The following is an 18058-nucleotide window of genomic DNA, read 5'->3' on the forward strand; positions in this document are numbered from 1 at the left end:
TTTCTAAAAACCTGCTGAATTCATATTTATGTTCCTGGATAAACAGAGCGTCGCTTCTTCGGCAACAATGGAGTTAACATCGCTCTTTTCATTGAATCCTGCGCAAGTTCTCCTGCTGTTCTCACCCCCCCATTCGGTGTTCAGCGAGGGTCTGAAAGCAGCTTTTGTCTTTTTGCTTACTGGTGCTGAGGAGAGTACAGTGGATCCATCAGAGCTTTTCTGCTGATGCAGCTTCCTGCTGCATAGTCAAAAAGTATGCTGATGAGTGAGCCAATATTAAAGTCACATGGCCAGAGTGTTGTAGAGCAGAGGGATCGTGCAGGATGCAGTGACAGCTCTCTGTGGGTTCATCACGTCATCGATTTCGAGGACAAAAATTCTGGTTTAGTGCAGCTTTAAATTTCAAAATGTGGCCAAAATCAACATTATGTGCTCCTACTCACTGTGTGTGGGTTACTCTCCATACTATCATAAAAGATAAAGGTCAGAAAAATACCTTGGAGAGGCCCCACAGTTTGGATGGTGACATGTTTCTCTCAGGTTAAATACTGCCTGCCATTTCCGTGGGGGCTTTGTGTTTGACAAAAACAAGGAGCCTGCAGCTTCTCAACAGTAGATAAACGAAGTGCAAATACCTGAAACAGCAGGGAGAGGGTCTTTACAAATCAGCAACATGTGTCTCTAACACGGTTTACGCAATCGCTTTAATTTAACCTCTGACAGCATCTATCAGTCAATTAATTGATGGACGACATGTCACGTTGAGTTTCTGCAAAGCACAGGAATAACATATTTTCGCCTTTAAAAATCTGCGTTATCAAATTTTTATTGGTTGTCATTGTAAATAGTCAATCATAGATTAAAAAAAATATGTCTTTCTCCACAGAAGAAAACAAAGATATACGTCCTTCACAATGTTCATCATCTCCACCTAAACCCAGGGTCCCCAGGCTCCGTCGGGGCCTGGGTCACATTTGGGGTCATCGTCTGGGAAGTTTATCGGCAAGGCACTCTTCTGGTGTTGGTGGAGCCTAGAGATGAGATAATCCACCACTGCGGGGAAGTGAGCAGATACCTCGACCCTCTCCTCTGGATCCTTGTCAATGTTGAACAGCATGACGGGCTTCAGTGGATCCAGTTTGGAGGGGCTCGACTTGGAGCTGTTGTGGCCGGGCCGCGGGAACCACACGCTACAGCCTGGAGGAAGAAAGATGAAGGACATTAGCAGCAGTGGTGGAAAGTACATTTCCTCAAGTGCTGTAGTTTAAGGTGTAGCTTATACTTAAAATTTTGTAAAAAAATGACTTTAAAAAAAAGGAAGCAATTATTAAAGAGCGGTCAATAAATGTCTTTGTGTGATCAAATTAGTTGTTCCATTTATTGAGAAAACAAATACACAAGATTTGTTTTACTTGATTGGTATTATCATTGTAGCTTTACTTCCACTGGAAACTTCTAATGGTTCCATTAAAATAAAGAAATTAATGAGACAAAGACGTAAAACTCATCTACTTTGACCTAATATGGACAAAGATTCTCTAAAAACAAATACAGATTTAGATTCTTTCCTCTTCAATTAATCATCTCAACCCCTTAGACCTGAGTCATGATTAATGGAGGAGATGAGCTCTTTTAATACTTTAAGTACTTTCAATGGAACAGGACATTTCATGCATGACTTATTTTTACAACAATGTTCGAGTCTTCCACTGATTAGCAGAGATAAGAAGTGAATGTGTGCCTGTGCGTATTTACACAAGTTCTTGATTTGTTCACTCTCCACTTAGACTAAACATGTGATTATGGGCGACAGGAGATACTGACCTGGGTAGCCCGTCAGCAGCTTCCAGTTTGAGGATCGAATGGCGGCGTGAATGGACACATTGAAGCCGGACTTGGCCCACAAGTGTCCTCCGGCCATCTCGGCCAAAGTTAACTGATGCTCGCTGAAAGGACCTGCACAGAGCAGAGGACAGAGCTGATCATCGGGGTCATCGATCTTTTTAAAACAAAGATAGAAACTGCTGATTAAGATGATATTAGAGTACCACTGCATACAAGACGTGCTGTGTTGGTAGACTGGCACCGAACCTTGCATACCTGGAAATCAGTCTGTATTAAGTGAAGGTGTGAAAATAAACAGTCTGCGAGAAAGACTTCTTTTGTGCAGAAAAATCTGCAGTGAAACAGCAGAAATCTGAGTGGTGCAAAAACAAAACAAATTCAGCACTATCTTTTTCTTTAAGAGCAGAAATGATTTGACGTATTAATTTCTTTAAACACACGGTACTTTGGGGTTGGAAGAATGTGACAAATTTGGTGGTAGTGCGGTCGACTCAGCACCAGTCTTTCACGTCTGCCAAGCACAATGAATAATTTGACTGCTGCTGTCGGGGCAGATTGGAAATCGGTAAGAAAAGAATGAACAAGGGTCTTAGATACCCACTGGCTTCATTTTTAAAAGTTTCACAAGGCAAAAAGTAAATAATTGATCCTTATTTTGCTGTGTCCAGAATTATCTGTAGCCTCCTGCCATTTCTGTTCTTATGGAAAATGTCTCCCAGAAATAAGCACACATGTCGAGGTTATCTGGCCTTGGGAGTATTCTCAGGTTCATGCTGTGGTTGACCCCCACAATATGGTCCTGATTAGACAGATTTGCAAGTAATTTTTGCCTCCTCACGCTGTCAAAAGCAACTATTTCCCAACATTCTTTGCAGATGGACAGAGCCCCACCCACACAGAGCCCACGTTCCCATTGAAACGCGTTTTATAGAGCCGATGCGACCACAGCGACATGACGAGAGAATTAAAACATTTCTGATCTCAGCGTTTTTTTTGCAACCACATGTTAAAGCTGCGGCATTGAATTCTTCACTGCTCGCAAATGACATGCGGGTGTCTTAATTGCTCTCACATGAGACACGGAACCATACTTGCATATCCAGGTTGTGAAGCTCAAATCCTCTTGCCGTATATTCTGGTGTTGACGCTCTTATGCAAGACAAATGGTTCGGACTATGCAAACGTCTGAGTTGGAGGAAAGGGGCTTCGGTCCCCAACAGTAACTCAGCCACCTTTATTATGTTCATTCTTCCCACGGGACAAGAGAACGTCATAGCAGGCCCTGCTCATCTGGATCCACAGCAGGAGGATCCACAAAGAGGCTCAAGAAAAAGCAGGGAGGAGAGGGGGAGAAATGGTGGGAAGAGACCCTTAGAGAGCAAAGACATTGCTAGAAGGAGAGCGGGGGGGAAATTAGAGTCCAGGCTCTTTCTCTCTCTCTCTCCCTTGAGAAGTGAGAAGTTCAGGGTCCCCTCTGTGGCCCATTTCAATCGGGATCCCTCTTGTCACACAGTGCAAGAGCAAAGAAGAAGGTTTTTGAGCAGCGACTTGAAAGGAGAAAGGTATGCAAGAAAAAAGGGCCACGGCCTTTTTATCAGCTAAATAGACAAAACCCAAAGAAGCATGAAGAGGGAGCCGAGAAGAAATGTGGAGAGCGCGGTTCCAAACAGAGGCCGGGTTAATAGGAAAGAGAGGGGGTGAAAGAAAAAGAGGAATCTCAGGGTGGAATGCACCGAGGGAGGCTGGTTGTCACTGTGGAGGCTGACAATAAAGACTCAAACATAAAACATGGGGGCGAAAGCTTGTAAAGCGTCAGGGTTTTTCTCTGATCATCCGAGTGATTTAAATGGTAACAACCAGTAGTAAACTTGGAGGATAATTTGAAGATGGTTGGCTTAAGCTTTATAAACAGTCAGTTCTCAGAAACGGAACTTTCCATAGACATTATTCATCACACAGAGGCCACTCGTCTCTATTCCCAGTAGGTCTTTGCTACTTCTTAGCCATTAGAGGAAAGAGAAAGTAAATTTGCATTAATTTCCTTTCCTTTTTAATTTAAAGAGCCGCAGTTTTTCTATTTGCATATTGACAATTAATAAATATTAGTTTAATGTGAAATGTGACTTTGCAGATCCCCCTCAGATCTGTGGAATGTTTTAGTGTCACTCAGCTAATGGTTTTGGTTTTACGGCCTGAACCATTAACGATTTGGTCTCCACACTCCATCAACCTTGTTTATGGTTGCGACAGGAAGCCGCTTTCAGATAATGTCATGGTACACAACCTGCCCGGCACCACACAGCCCACAGAGAAAGTTAGCAACAAGCTGAACAACAGAGAGGAGTCAGATTTGTGCCCTGGGAGTTGAAAATTTGTCTCATAGGGCTTAACAAGGTGCGACATCCTCTGTCCTTAACCCTCAAGAGAAAAGAAAAACTACCTAAAAAAAAAAAAAACGTATTAACAGGGGGAGAACCTCTGTGGGCCACATGTGAGGGATCCATGTCCGAATAGGATATAAAAAAAAATAAAAAAAGCAGATCAACCAGAAACTCTGCAATACCTTCATGCTGGATCAAAAGCTACGCATCTGCTCTCTTGTGGAATCATTATGCGCCTATTATGGTCCATCTGTGAAACATTTCAGGACAAAAATGTACTCCTGCTATACCTCTTCCATTTCTGAATGTTCAACAAAAAAAAAAGAAAGTGCAGCGTCCTCCACAAAGTCAGAAATGGTGGCCTCTCACCGGGACCCCGCTTCCTCCTCAGAAATGGCAGTGGTTTGGTTCACCTAATAGTAAGTGGTTCAGGCAATAATGAGACCACTCCACTGTGTCTCAAAGCAAAAATAAAGGGCAGTCGCGAGACCCATTTCCTGGAAACCTCCCTACAATCACAGAGTTTAAACTGTACGCACCCTGCCCTCAAACGTCAACCCTCTTCGATGACTGATTACAGTTTCCACAGTGACTGATTACATTTTCAGACCTCTGTCCTCGGCACCCCGCACATGAAAACACAAGGCAACTGTGTGCGGTACAGTGATCGGTCCACTGTTAAAATATTTTCGTAAGAGAATTCAGATCACCTTCGCACACAAGTGGAGAAGGTTTCATTTTAATAAGTTGCAGCCAGAATTTATAAATAAGTGGCTAAATGGGAGACCCACTGATGATAATCCAGACAACACGTGAGATCAGCCACAAACAACATCCACCCAGAGACTCGGAATCCAAAAAAAACTTCGTAATGAGCATAATAGGCTAATAGGCTGAGTTTAGTCAAATGTTATGTAATACGCTTCCCCCGTCTGTTTTAACTTGCGTCAATTGGATTTTACAATGTCTGGTGTTTGGGAGTTTTGGTCCAAACAATCAGGCCTTGATACTTGTGGCCATGTTTGGGAAAAGAGTGGGAGAGAAAACAGCAGAATTACAACATTAGAAAAGAAATAACACGCTTCCCACACAAGCGTTAAAAAAAAAAAAAAAGGGATCACACGTTTTCCATCACCTCAACATCCTTTGTCAAATTGATACCTTCAGTGGCAAATGAGTTACGGCTCCGAGGGTTTCCACCAGCCGGGGCTGTGCACGTGTCTGCACGGGTTTCCTGCCACAGTCCAGAAACATGCAGCTTAGGTTAACGGGTGACTCTAAACTGCCTGCAGGGGTGAATAGTTGTGTGTCTGTTTGTCAACCCTGTGACAGACCGGTGACCTGCCCAGCGTGCACCCCTCCTCTCTCGCCCTGTGTGAGCGGGGAGACGCCAGCATCCATCCATGCATAGATAATGGTTGGATGGATGGGGTTTAAACTAGTGGTTCCCAACCTGGAGAGAGGTCAGCAGATAATTAAAGGGATATAGTTTACAGACAGTGGGATCACAAACGTCACTGAGCTCAATCTTCTGGGAACTATGAAAGTCTCTACACATTCTTGGCAATCTATTTTAAGCATCAAATAACATCCAGAAGTTTGAAATGAAGACTACAGGTCCAAAAAGAGATATTTAACTTTCCAATCTGCTGGGGCTGCTGAAGGACAAAATCAGGAGATCACCAAAATCATTAGGATGTATCCTCTCAGGAACATGAATGCATGTACAATATATGGTGGTAATCCCTCAGGTAAATTTTGAGATAATTCTCAGGATATGATAAAAAGTCTGAGGATCACCATCATTATTAGGATCCAGTCAACACAAATGTCTGCACAAAGCTCCAGGGCAATATCTCAGCCTGGATGAAAGTAGTGAATCAAGTGACAGTGACACTGCCATCCATAGAACTATATGCAAGGATTAGAAAATGAAAAAATCTTATCACACAAAATGAATATTACTTTTTCTGACTGTTTTTGTGTGCGAAAAAGGAAGAGCTCTATATAAATACAGATCATTTACTATTCATATCCATAGTAAAGCTTCAACCTGGAATGAAAGACCACAAGCAGACCGTCGTATTTTAAGACGTCTAAAGACTGAAATGTTGGAAACCAATGGGTTAAAATTCTTTCAATACGATTCTCTTCAAGGCTGAGAATACAATTTTATATGTATTAAATATAATGTTATGCTTAAGTATCATATGTACACTGAAAAATGCTCCGTTACCTCATTTCCAATGACGTTCAGTATAATAGGTGTTAAATCTGTTCAACAGGACAAGGTGCAGGAGATCAGCAAGAGTAAAGTCAGGTAAAGAAAAGTAGGTGCTAGTTAGGTGTTATGATATATAATGTAGATTGACAACCCTGCTCTGGTAGGATTTGGTAGTTCGTTCCACCATAGAAGTACTACAGACAAGAAGAGTATGGACGCGCAGTGATGCCGATGCCAGACGACGTTCCTTGGAGAAACGCGGCGGTCAAGAAGGATGATTTACATATAGAAGTCAAATGATATCAGCCTATTGGCAGGATTTGCTGGGATCTGTTTAGCTTATGTCAGTCAATGTTTCTATTTCACCACTGTGTGTTTCAACATTCATGTCAAAATTCTCTCTTCACCAACTGTGGAAAAGAGCATATTCAGTATATGGTACATACATTAAGCTGTGGCTCAGAGCACAGGGGAGGCAGAGCGGGAACGTCCAATAACTGCTAACCAGAAGGTCAGTGGTTCAATCCCCAGCTCCTCAGCTCCGCATGTTGAAATGTCCTTGGACAAGACTCTGAACCCCCAAATTTCCCCTTACGGCTCTGCCATCTGAGTGTTAAGGATGTGATAGAGAAGCGCTGAATATCGAGCCGCAGTATGAATGCGTGTGAGAATGTTTATATATAAAGTCCATTTACTGTGTAATATTATGTGCACAGCCAAGTCAACGATTCTCTCGCTGCAGCGTCTCCAATAGAAAAATGTACTACTTTTCATGGTTTTTATATGCGTGTAACCTGAGCTTTGTCATGATGGGCATTCTTCAGAATTGTTTGACATTTTATAGATTAAACCATTAACTGAATAATTGAGAAAACAATCTGAAAGTGACATGATCAAAATCATTAGTTGCATATGTATGTGTTCGGATATACAGTGAAAATGTGAACTTACATGGAGCAATATCATTATAGAGAGGGTCGATGTTGTGCAGCAGCTCCAGTCTGGGTGAGGCAAACCCATTGCTGTAACATAAAAGCAATGTTACTCCTAAAACATATGAATACACAACCAACATACACAAACTCAAAACACACACAGTCTAACTCAAGCACTGCAAAATTTACTGGGATGTGTAAATCTGAACCAGCTGGCCGATGTTCACCAGGCAGTCATATGCTCTGACCGCACTCCACCACAGAGAGAACGCACCGCTCTCACTGACCACAGTGTCTGATAACACAACTAAAATAACTCGCACTCTCTGCTGCCTGCCTACTGTTTTGGTTTCAGTCGTTTTTTATTTCAGGACCGGAGCCGTCAGGCTGCTGTTTTCTGTAACCAGCGAGCCAATTAAAAGACAAAATGAAACTGTAAAGCAGTGCAAACAAACAGCAGTTTGTTCCCCGTGTTGTTGTATGGCTCACACGGCAACGCCAGCGGTCAGCTGATGTGCGCCAGCCAATCGAGTCAAGTGGAAGCTGTGAGTAGTAGTTTGTGGTCATGGCTAAGCCTTGATTTTCTGCTGGGGCTCTGCAGTAGCCCTCAATTTCACCTCTTTCACTGCGTCCACATTTAGTTTACAAATATAATTTGTCAGTCAAACGGGACTCGGGGACAGCTTGTTCGATGACCTGAGCACAAACTAACATGGAAAATTGACTTAATCGGATTTATCAAATCACCAATTTCTTTGCAAAGTTCTCCAAACCATGGAACTTCAAGAACACATGATTTAATATATTAAGCATAAAATAATTACATCTCCAGTTTGTTCCACTTCCAACTTAAAAAGATTTGCAGAAAATACGAATTAGCTGACATAAAAGTAGGCTTTAATAGTTCTGAGAGGCAGAGGTGGGGATGGAGAGCATATAATGGCAAAAAAACAGAGGGATGGGGGGGACTACACATTGGTGTGAGAGTGACTGATGGAATTTCCTTCTCTCTGAGCTCCCATTGCCACAGTAACAAAGGGCTTATTGAAGGAGCAGGAGCTCCTACAAGAAAAAGATGCTGGGTCAGGGAGACAGACGGAGAGAGTTGGAGCGAGAGTGCACTGGGGGAAGGATCAGGAAGGGGCACAAAGAGAGGGCAGGCTGTCAGAAGTGAAGAGCTGCTAACTGCAGGCCACAGGCCGACCTGCCACCTTCACATTCTCAGCAGTGAATTCAAACCTTCATCCCTGCTCACCTGATTGCTTTCCACACGTTGAATCCATCTAGAGGCTTTGGGGTTTTGGGGATCCTTCCTGCTAGGCCTACAAGTGTAGGCAGCCAATCGGAGATGTGGATCAGTTCGTGGCTGACGGTTCCGGGTTGGTTCAGTAGCGGACTGGCGACAAATGCGACTCCTCGGATGCCACCTTCCCACAGTGACCACTTCCTGCCTCGCAGTGGCCAATTGCTGCCGCCGCACAAAGTCTGCCCTCCATTATCTGCCGGAGGGACAAAATGTAAAGACACAAGCAGGAAAATACACAATTTCAAGATCAGTGAATATAAAGATGGCCGAGAGGTCAATGTACAACAGCCACACTAACCCCACATAGAACTCAAACCTTAGGGTTAAAGGCAGAATTTCCATCAAATGTGAATTTCATCTGTGTTCCCATGAAAAACAATTCAAATTCACACACATCTCTTCACATCTGCTGTAATGATTTGGGGCTTTATGAACACAATTGAGTTAGCTTTTATAGCCCTTTTCAAGACAAAGTTACAAAGAGACAATAAAAAATTTTTTTTTTAGTACAGACGTTAAAATAATGACATTAAATAAATGATATGAAAATATACACATTACATGACGGATGCAAGAGATGCTACAGAATTTCTTAGATGAAGAAGAAGATGAGTAGTGTGGTGCAGTCTGTCAACATAATATTTTTCGAAGTTGGCAAACATTTTATCTTTCCAGACATAAAGTAGATATCTGTGAGATCATAAATCGATGCAAATACGTGTTTCTGTACCAAAGTTCAAGAAAATCCACAAGAGTCAATTCACTCAATAGTACAGATTTCAACCTCATGGTTGTGCTTCATGAAAAGTCACAGGCTAACCAATCAATCATTAGGATTTTTCCTCTGGGAACAAGGACTATCCGTAAGATTATGTGCTAATAATCAAAAATAATAAAAACCTGATAGAACCAGGAGAAAAGTCAGGGGCTCAACAAAGTCTTCATCTTCTGGGGACCATGAATGATCGCAAAAACATGTATAACACTCCCTTCCAATAGTCGGTGGGGTATTCTAACAAAAGCCAGATATCTGGTTTATGCGCAAGAGATCGACAAATTCAGAAAGTTTCATCTTCTGGGGACCAACAAATCCTGCAAAAAGATTTATGGCAATCCATCCAATAGCTACGTCTGGACCAAAGTGGCAGGGTGACTAACATAGTTAGTGTTGATAAAAACAAGTTATCTAAGACATTAAACAAACAGAAATATTCATCCCTTTGTCCGCCAGGGCTAAACAAATATTCCTGCACCCCGTCCAACCATTACACAAGTGCACACACAGGCAGCGAGGCCGACTGTCATCCTCCCAACAAGCCAGTCCAGTATAAACACACATGGCCAAATCGCATCCAGCCAGGGCTCCCCTTTCAGCGGCGCAATGTCGTGCAAGTCCAGGAAGTAGTCTGTGCCGATTCCCGAACTGTTCTGGAAAAGACCGTCTCGCTCCTTAATGCCTTTTCAAGCTGCCTTGGCTCTCTGCTGCTGGCCACCCCTCCCACCCCCCACTTTCACTGCGGCTTATTTGCTTACAGTCAAGTCCCAGAGAGGCGGTCAGTTTGCAGTCAATTTCATCACAAAGGAACAAGTTCAGGGCTCATTGGTTTCCGGCGAGGCCTGACACATGTGGGTCAATAATAACAGCTTGATCATGAGAGAAATTCAAATCATCAAGATGGAAATTTCATTAATGAAACCTTTGATCAGATAACTTTTCAGCAAAGGATGATTATTTGTTTAAAAACTATATTCTGGTCACATCAGAGATTACATAACCAGTGCATAACATTTACGGACACAGAAAACAGGGAGTTTTCTAAGGGTTTTTTCCCCCCCCCTCAGCCTCAAATCAGCAGAGTCAGTGTCTGCACAGCACATGGCTGACTGAATCCTCTGAGTCAGAGCCAACCAAATGTGTGGAAGAACAATGAAACAGGCCACCTACCGCAGCCCACCACACACATTAAAACCTCACACTTTACTTTCACAGCATTGTTCCTGTCTCCTAATTACCCCTTTAAACCCCTAAAAATAACCCTTCAAGGAGTTACCTACTTCAGATGCAATCCATTATAAGTTCCACATGTGGAAACCAGTGAGTAGGCACATGTTTAGATGATGGCTCTAGCCTCGTCTTGGCCTTATTATGTTCCTCAAAAAGGTTTATGGGATGGATATTTTTCAAGATTCAACAGAACTGAGACTCCAGTGGTCTATTTGAAGACATGAGCCAAGTGAAGTCTTCCTTCTGTCGGTCTAAATCTCTGTGTCCTGCTCGACCCTGATAAACAAGAATCCCCGTTACAACAATTAATAGAAAACACTGGTCTCTGGTGGACAAACTGGGTATTACAATGGCATTTTCCCACTGTAACCAGTCCTGTATTTGTGGAAAATGACTCAAAATCACTCAACTACTGCAAACATCCAACATGCAAAGCAGCGGTAGGGGCTCAGAATCAGGAACAGTTTTAAAGACGGGGAGTGGGGCATGTTTGTCAAATGTGTAAAAATAGTTTAAAGCTCTGGTTCTTGGTGTCTAATAAACTGTATTATTATTATTAAATAATACATGGATATCTTATAGGCAAGTTTAAATACTCTGATGTGAAATTTAAGGAAATGAAATGCATCAAAAGAGACACAAATGAATAAAGTCTTCTAGAATCACTTTGAAGTTGTTTTGCACTATGTTTTGTTGGTTTGGCATCATTTCATGTCTTTTCAATAATTTTCCGTTTCTATTGTCTTTTTGTGTTTGGGCTGTGTCACTTTGTTTTGCTTTTAATTTTGTTCCTCTTTGGTTGATTTGCGCTTTAAAAAAGTTGTTTTTAATCTTTTCCTTGTGTCTTTTCGTTCCTTTATTTGTGATTCATTTTCCAACCAGCGTCACTTACAGAGCTGACGGTGTCCAGTCAGCCTGTTCTGTAAACAACCTACTCCCTGTCACCCTCTGGTCACCATGAGCGCTCAATCCAATTTCTGACGCAAAGAGATCCACTTCAATCTTAATCAAGTTGTGTATTAAAATGTGCCATCGAACCGTCTGATGCATTAATTCAATAAACCTGGAACTAAGCCTTCACCTGAACTCCTCTTCAACCTGGAAAACTTTGACGCTCAAAGGAAATCAGATTTTCTGTCTGCAAACATAAAATGTGACTACTCTTTTACTTCATCAGCATCCACTGATCTGGTTTCCATTCTGGCACAATATAAAAAAAATCCACTAGATAAAAGCATTCCCAGTGCTGTTCATGTGATTATCCCATTTGTGGGTAAACTTTGTTTGTACTGTAGCCAGCCACCAGGGGGCAGTCAAGACACTTTGGCTTCCCTTTTTGGAGCTGTCCTGTTGTCCATCTTTATACACAGTCTATGATACTGACCAGTGGTTCAAATCACAACCATGACAGTGAGAGTGTGACTTATCCAGTGGCTCAGTACAGACACATACCTGTCGAGAACACGAGCACCGTGTTGTCCCAAAGTCCTGTCTTCTTCAGAGCCGCGGTGATGTTGCCCACTGCCTCGTCCATGGCCGACACCATGCCGGCGTAGAGCTTGCGGTTGCGGTCTTTGATAAAACTGTAAGGGGCCAGGTAGCGCTCTGGCACCTGCATGGGAGAGTGGACTGCCTGCAGCGCCACATAGAGGAAGAGCGGCTGAAAGATAGAGGACAACATGTGACGACTCGTCTCTGTGGGTGAGGCTAACTTTATAAATCCTGATCGGCATGCGTGTGTCACCTCGGTGGAGTTCTGTTTTTCAATGGTGCTGATGGCCCTCTGGCTGAATAGCTCAGTCGAATAAACTCCTTTGTATCCGGTGGCGACTTCTTCTCCGTCCCTCAGGTCCAACGCACAGCGAGTGATGTTCAGAGCAGCGATGCGATTACAGCGCTCATGTGTGAAGTAATCCTCGCTGCCCGTCAGGTAGCCTGCAATATAAAACAGTTAACTTCATGAATAATGCTGTAGAAACAATCCTATTTCAGTCCGACTCAATTTTAAAGATTCATTGACTAAAAGACCCATGAACATTTTCCTCTTCTTGTCCAAACACCCAACTCCAGAGGGAAGTTCTGAGTTCGTCAAAATGCTCATGATTCTCAGCGATTAAATTCTAACTTGTGATTGCTCCTAACCTGTAGCTTTTAGCTGCATTGGAAATCCCTTAGTTTTTTCCCCACAAACTGATGACCAACAAATAAAATACACTACAGATACAAAACATTTTTTACACTCAGCATATACGAATATAATTCCACCTGATTTCCACAACTCAGATAATGATCTTACTTATAATAATAATATTTAGGAGAAAGTATCAGGCCTCTAGAGGGTTTAATATGTGACTGGACTAATGAATTATAATGCAGAAATGTGCTTGTATTTTTAGATGTACTAATGTTATGACAGCATGAAAACCAATTTAATAAGGATTTAAATATTTGCCAAATGTATGTAAATGATTTTTTAAAAAACACATTAGTCACAGCATTAAGTCAAACTGTGCCCTCCGAGATGATTATACAACAACAGACAAACCAAAGTAGGAGTCAAAGCCGCGGCGGGTGGGCAGGCATCCCTTCTTGTACATGCCCAGGTGCCACTTGCCGACCATGTGTGTGGCGTAGCCCTCCTTCTTCAGCAGCTCGGGCAGCAGCTTCTCGTCCAGAGGCACACAGTATGGCTGACAGGGCCAGATGATCTGGTGCTGCATGCCGGTGTGGATCTGTGCAGGAGGACAAACGTGTTGATAATGGCTCCAAGCCAAGAGGGAACTAACCGACTCTGAGGTTACAATGGTGCAAAGAGAAGTTTCAAAACATACATCCTGAAGGGAGGACAATGTAGTTCGTCTTCATCATTAAAATGTTTTTACACGGCTTTTGAAATGATCTGTTTTAGTATCAGATGTGTTTAATAATATGTACATTGTGTAAAACCTTAGTTGTTAGAGTTTTAGCATCTGTAGTTGTTTTGTGTCTTTTTGCAGGGACAGCAAGCCAATATCCAGCCAATATCAAATCAGATGAAATTGCATAACTTCGTCTATTCATCACCTTCAGAATGATCTTGGTTCAGCTGACTAAATACCCAATGTATGGTTTATTCAACTCAAAGCATTGATAGCTAACTAACTTTTTGAATTTCATTACCTTGACATTTTGAGTTCAGTTTTTTTGTTGGTTTTACTTTTAATGGGGCATTAATACATGACTTTTATCTACAACTATCAGAGTCCACAGGAGCTGTTGTCTGGTACTCAGGTCAAATTCTAAAAGCAGCTTTAAGTCACTAAGCAGCGCAGCGCTGGAACCAACTGCCTGATGGGATCAGGAATGCTCCAGCTATTGCAGCTTTTGAATCCAAGTTGAAACTAATTAACTAAACTAATTTGCAATTTCTAAGGTCATACCATCATTGTATTGTATTCTGGTGTCATTCAATTATTTGACACATTTCTATCTACGTAGCATTCACCACAGCTGGTCCAGACTCTTTCACGCCTGTCACATGTGCTCAGTGTGAACCAGCTCTCATCTGTGAAGAGAACGAGGCGCCAATGGTGGACCTGCCAATTCTGGCGTTCTCTGGCAAATGCCAATCGAGCTGTGAGCACAGGTCCCACTAGAGGTCGTCGGGCCCTCATGGAGTCTGTTTCTGACATTTTGGTCAGAAACATGTACACCAGTAGCCTGCTGGAGGTCATTTTGTAGGGCTCTGGCAGTGCTCATCCTGTTCCTCCTCGCTCAAAGGAGCAGATACCGGTCCTGCTGCAGGGTTGATGCCCTTCTACGGCCCTGTCCAGCTCTCCTTGTGTAACAGCCGGTCTCCTGGTACCTCCTCCATGCTCTTGAGATTGTGCTGGGAGACACAGCAAACCTCACGTATGGAAGTGCCTTCCTGGAGGAGCTGGACTACCTGTGCAACCTGATCGGGCTGCAGGTACCGCCTCATGCTACCAGTAGTGACAAGGACACGAGCAGAACACAAAACTAAAGAGGAATTAGTCAGGAAAGATGAGGAGCACATGCAAAACTGTTCCCTTTTGTGAGTTGTCTTGCTTCTGCATTGCACCTGTTGTCACTTTCAGTTGCACCAAAGCAGGTGAAACTGATTCACAAATCACTTGTGCTTTCTAAATGGACAGATTGATCCCTGAAGTTTAACTGACTTGCTGCTACACTGACGATTAAGTGTTTTGAGCAGTGCATTTCATTTGTATAATTGTACTTGTTTTGATATGGATTTCATCCCTTTAATTTGGCTCATTTCTCTTGCTTAAGTTACGTTTTTTTATTTTGTTTGTGTTAACTTTGTTCTATTATTTCACACAATTCCATTAATTTTATTTGTATTATTTTACCCTTTAAATTATTACATTTTTATACAGATTTATCCTCTCATTTCTTGTACCTCTTTTTGTTGCTTGACAATAGTTTTAAGCTGTGCTCTTTGATATTAAATTGATTCTTTAATGTTGTCTCTGTTATGTTTGATGTCCCTGTGAAGAATCGACCTGTGTGGATGAACTTTAGAAATCAAGCTGCCTCTCCCGTGGACCGGCCCGCAGCCCAGCCGCTGTGGCCGGGCAGCGGGCTGCAGGCAGCGGGTCTCACCCCGTGGTCTCCCCCCGTGGTCTCACCTGGTACCTCCCGGTCATGAGCTGGTTGCGGGACGGGCTGCACAGAGGCTGCACGTAGTAGTTCTCCAGGCGGACTCCTCCGGCCGACAAGCGGTCCAGGTTGGGCGTCAGGACCTCCGAGCTGTGATACCCGACATCGTTCCAGCCGAAGTCATCGGCCAAGATGAACACGATGTGAGGCCGCTGGGCAGCAGCCAGAGCCCGGCAGCTGAGCAGCAACACCACGGTCAGGAATCGTTCCTCCATCGTTAGTGTGTTTGTCATGTGCGCAGCGGCTTCAGACTTAGTCACCCACCGCTCGGTTTAAAGGCAGAGGCACAAGGCGGAAGTGGAGCAACTGTAACCGGACGCATCAAACTGACGCTTTTATGTGTTTTTTAACGGAAACACAAGCAAGTGTTTTCGAATTTAAAACGCGTCTGCTCTTCACTTCCCTGTTCAGCAGGTCAAAAACCCTGCCTCAGCGGCAGCGACCAATAAGACTGGAAAAACAACCAATCAGCTGAAGGTACGGAAGCCCAGTGTCGTCAAGTGTGGAAACGGTTTCGGGTTTCGCCATCTCTGTTTGTACCGGATGAAGACGTAAAGACAGTTTGTTGTGAGGACAGCCGACACCGGTGTCGATGGGGTGTCAACAAAACCATGTGATCTCTGCAGCGGAGTTATTACGTGATGTACAGCCTCTGTATATTTTGATGCAGAATAATAAGCAGAAAAACTAAGTAAACATACCTTAGTTAAGTAGATACATAGTCTGTCAGTGTCTTTCAAAATAATATAATTAAATCTAATAAAAGGATAGTGCTGCGGGGAATGTGTGTTTTCCAGCTAAAATACAAAGGAATAAAATATAAATAGATATTTAGTTTTTTTTACATATAAATGTTTGGTTTTCATCATTTTGATTGTGGACCAAACATCAGCCACAGCGCTGGTTGTCTGTTTATTCAAAGTTTATTAAAAAATAAATCACAACAGTCACAAAAACTGCTCTTCAATCGGCCTTTGAATAAACATGTGTGTAGCTGATAAGAAGAACAGTTCTTGAGATGTACAAGTCACATACTGACAGAGCTTTCTAGAATCACTAGACAGAGGAAAGGTCACTGTTATTGATAGATTGTTCTTTTTCATTTTCTAACACATACAGGTAGATGGAGGGTGAGGAGGGGAGGGGAGGGAAGAGGGTAAGGAGGGTAGGGGGTTAAGGTGTAAGGTAGTGGGGGGAGCTGGGATGAGGGGATGATTGACAGGGCAGAGGGAGAGAAAGGATGGGAGAGGAGATTAGGAGGGTTTGAAGTTGAAGAGAAAACAGGGGAACCTCCTCCTCGTCGTCCCCTCATTCTCCTCCTTCTCTCTCTTCTTCCTTTCTTTCTTTTTCATCTTCTCCTCCTTCTTCCTTTCTTTCTTCTCCATCTTCTCCTCCTTCTCGCTCTTCTTCCTTTCTTTCTTCTCCACTTTCTCCTTCTTGACCCTCTCCTTGTAGCTGTCAGTCTTCAAGGCCTGTTCCTGAAAAGACAGAGACAACATAAGTTTCACTCTTTTCTTTTTCAAAGTCTGAATCGGAAACAAATCAACAATCCAATATTATTCAATCAGAATGAGTTGGTGTAACGTACCTGAAGCACAATGTTCTGCTGGATCGGGAGTTTTATGGTATCCTCCAGCTTGACTTCCTTTTCTAGGGACTCCTTGTGCTCGGTGGACCTCCTTTCATCTAAGTCTCTAATTTTGTTTTGCAGCTCCTCTATTTCCTCAGACCTGCCGTCATTTTTGAGGATGTAGTGCTGCAGCTTGTCCTGCTGGAGCTTCAGGTCTGCATTCAGGGAGACGACCTCTTCCTCTTTTACTTTAAAGAGGGAGACGACCTCTTCCTCTTTTACTTTAAAGCTCATGTTCATGTTTCTGAGCTCCTTCTCCAGCTCCTTCCTTTTGGCTTTTTCAGACTCCGCGAGCTGAATCAAGCTGGTCAGGTCGTCTTTGGACTTCAACAGAAGTGAGGCAGAAGACTCCAACTTCTCGACCATCTTCTTCCTCTCTTCTCCCCAGAAAATATTTTCCATGGTGATCTGCTTTTTGAGAGCAGCATTTTCAGCCCTCAGCTTCTCCAGCCGTTGGTTATCAGCCTCCAGGTCTTTCACCCGGGCATTTTCAGCCTTCAGCAAGGCATTTTCAGCCTCCAGTCGGCCGTTTAGTACCTCCAGCTCCTTCAGCCAGGCGCTTTCAGCCTCCAGCTCCTTCAGATGGGCGCTTTCAGCCTCCAGCTCCTTCAGCCAGGCGTTTTCAGCCTCTAGCTCCTCCAGACGGGCGTTTTCAGCCTTCAGCAAGGCATTTTCAGCCTCCAGTCGGCCGTTTAGTACCTCCAGCTCCTTCAGCCAGGCGCTTTCAGCCTCCAGCTCCTTCAGACGGGCGCTTTCAGCCTCCAGCTCCTTCAGACGGGCGTTTTCAGCCGCCAGCTCCTGGTTCTCCCTCTGCGAGTCCTGGAGGGCTCGGCGGAGCCTTTTCTTCATGCTGCACTTGTGTTGCTCATCTCCTGAGCTTTTGATCCTCTCCATGTCGATTAACAGGTGCTGCAGTGTAGCAAGAAGGTTTCTGTAGAGTACTTTCTTCTGTAGCTGTGTACAAAGGTTTTTGTAGAGTATTCTCTTGTCTTGTGATGGTTGAAAGTCACTGGAGAGAAGTTTCTCGTGTGTCTGACATTGGCTCACAGTCG

At 43.4% G+C, this 18058-nt stretch overlaps 1 protein-coding gene across 1 annotated transcript; it reads right to left on the reverse strand.

Annotated features, from left to right (window-relative positions):
- Window positions 1-685: 685 nt before the first annotated feature.
- arsb (arylsulfatase B) lies at window positions 686-15883 on the reverse strand. The gene is made up of 8 exons (XM_034602364.1): window positions 15346-15883; window positions 13242-13428; window positions 12441-12631; window positions 12149-12356; window positions 8641-8884; window positions 7402-7472; window positions 1825-1956; window positions 686-1197 (listed from the first exon to the last, which is right to left on the reverse strand). Exons 1-8 carry the CDS (start codon window positions 15607-15609, stop codon window positions 932-934), a joined length of 1563 nt encoding a protein of 520 aa, XP_034458255.1. The 5' UTR covers window positions 15610-15883; the 3' UTR covers window positions 686-931.
- Between the last annotated feature and the right edge of the window lie 2175 nt (window positions 15884-18058).

Source organism: Hippoglossus hippoglossus, chromosome 12, assembly GCF_009819705.1.
Source record: "Hippoglossus hippoglossus isolate fHipHip1 chromosome 12, fHipHip1.pri, whole genome shotgun sequence".
Lineage (NCBI taxonomy): Eukaryota > Metazoa > Chordata > Actinopteri > Pleuronectiformes > Pleuronectidae > Hippoglossus > Hippoglossus hippoglossus.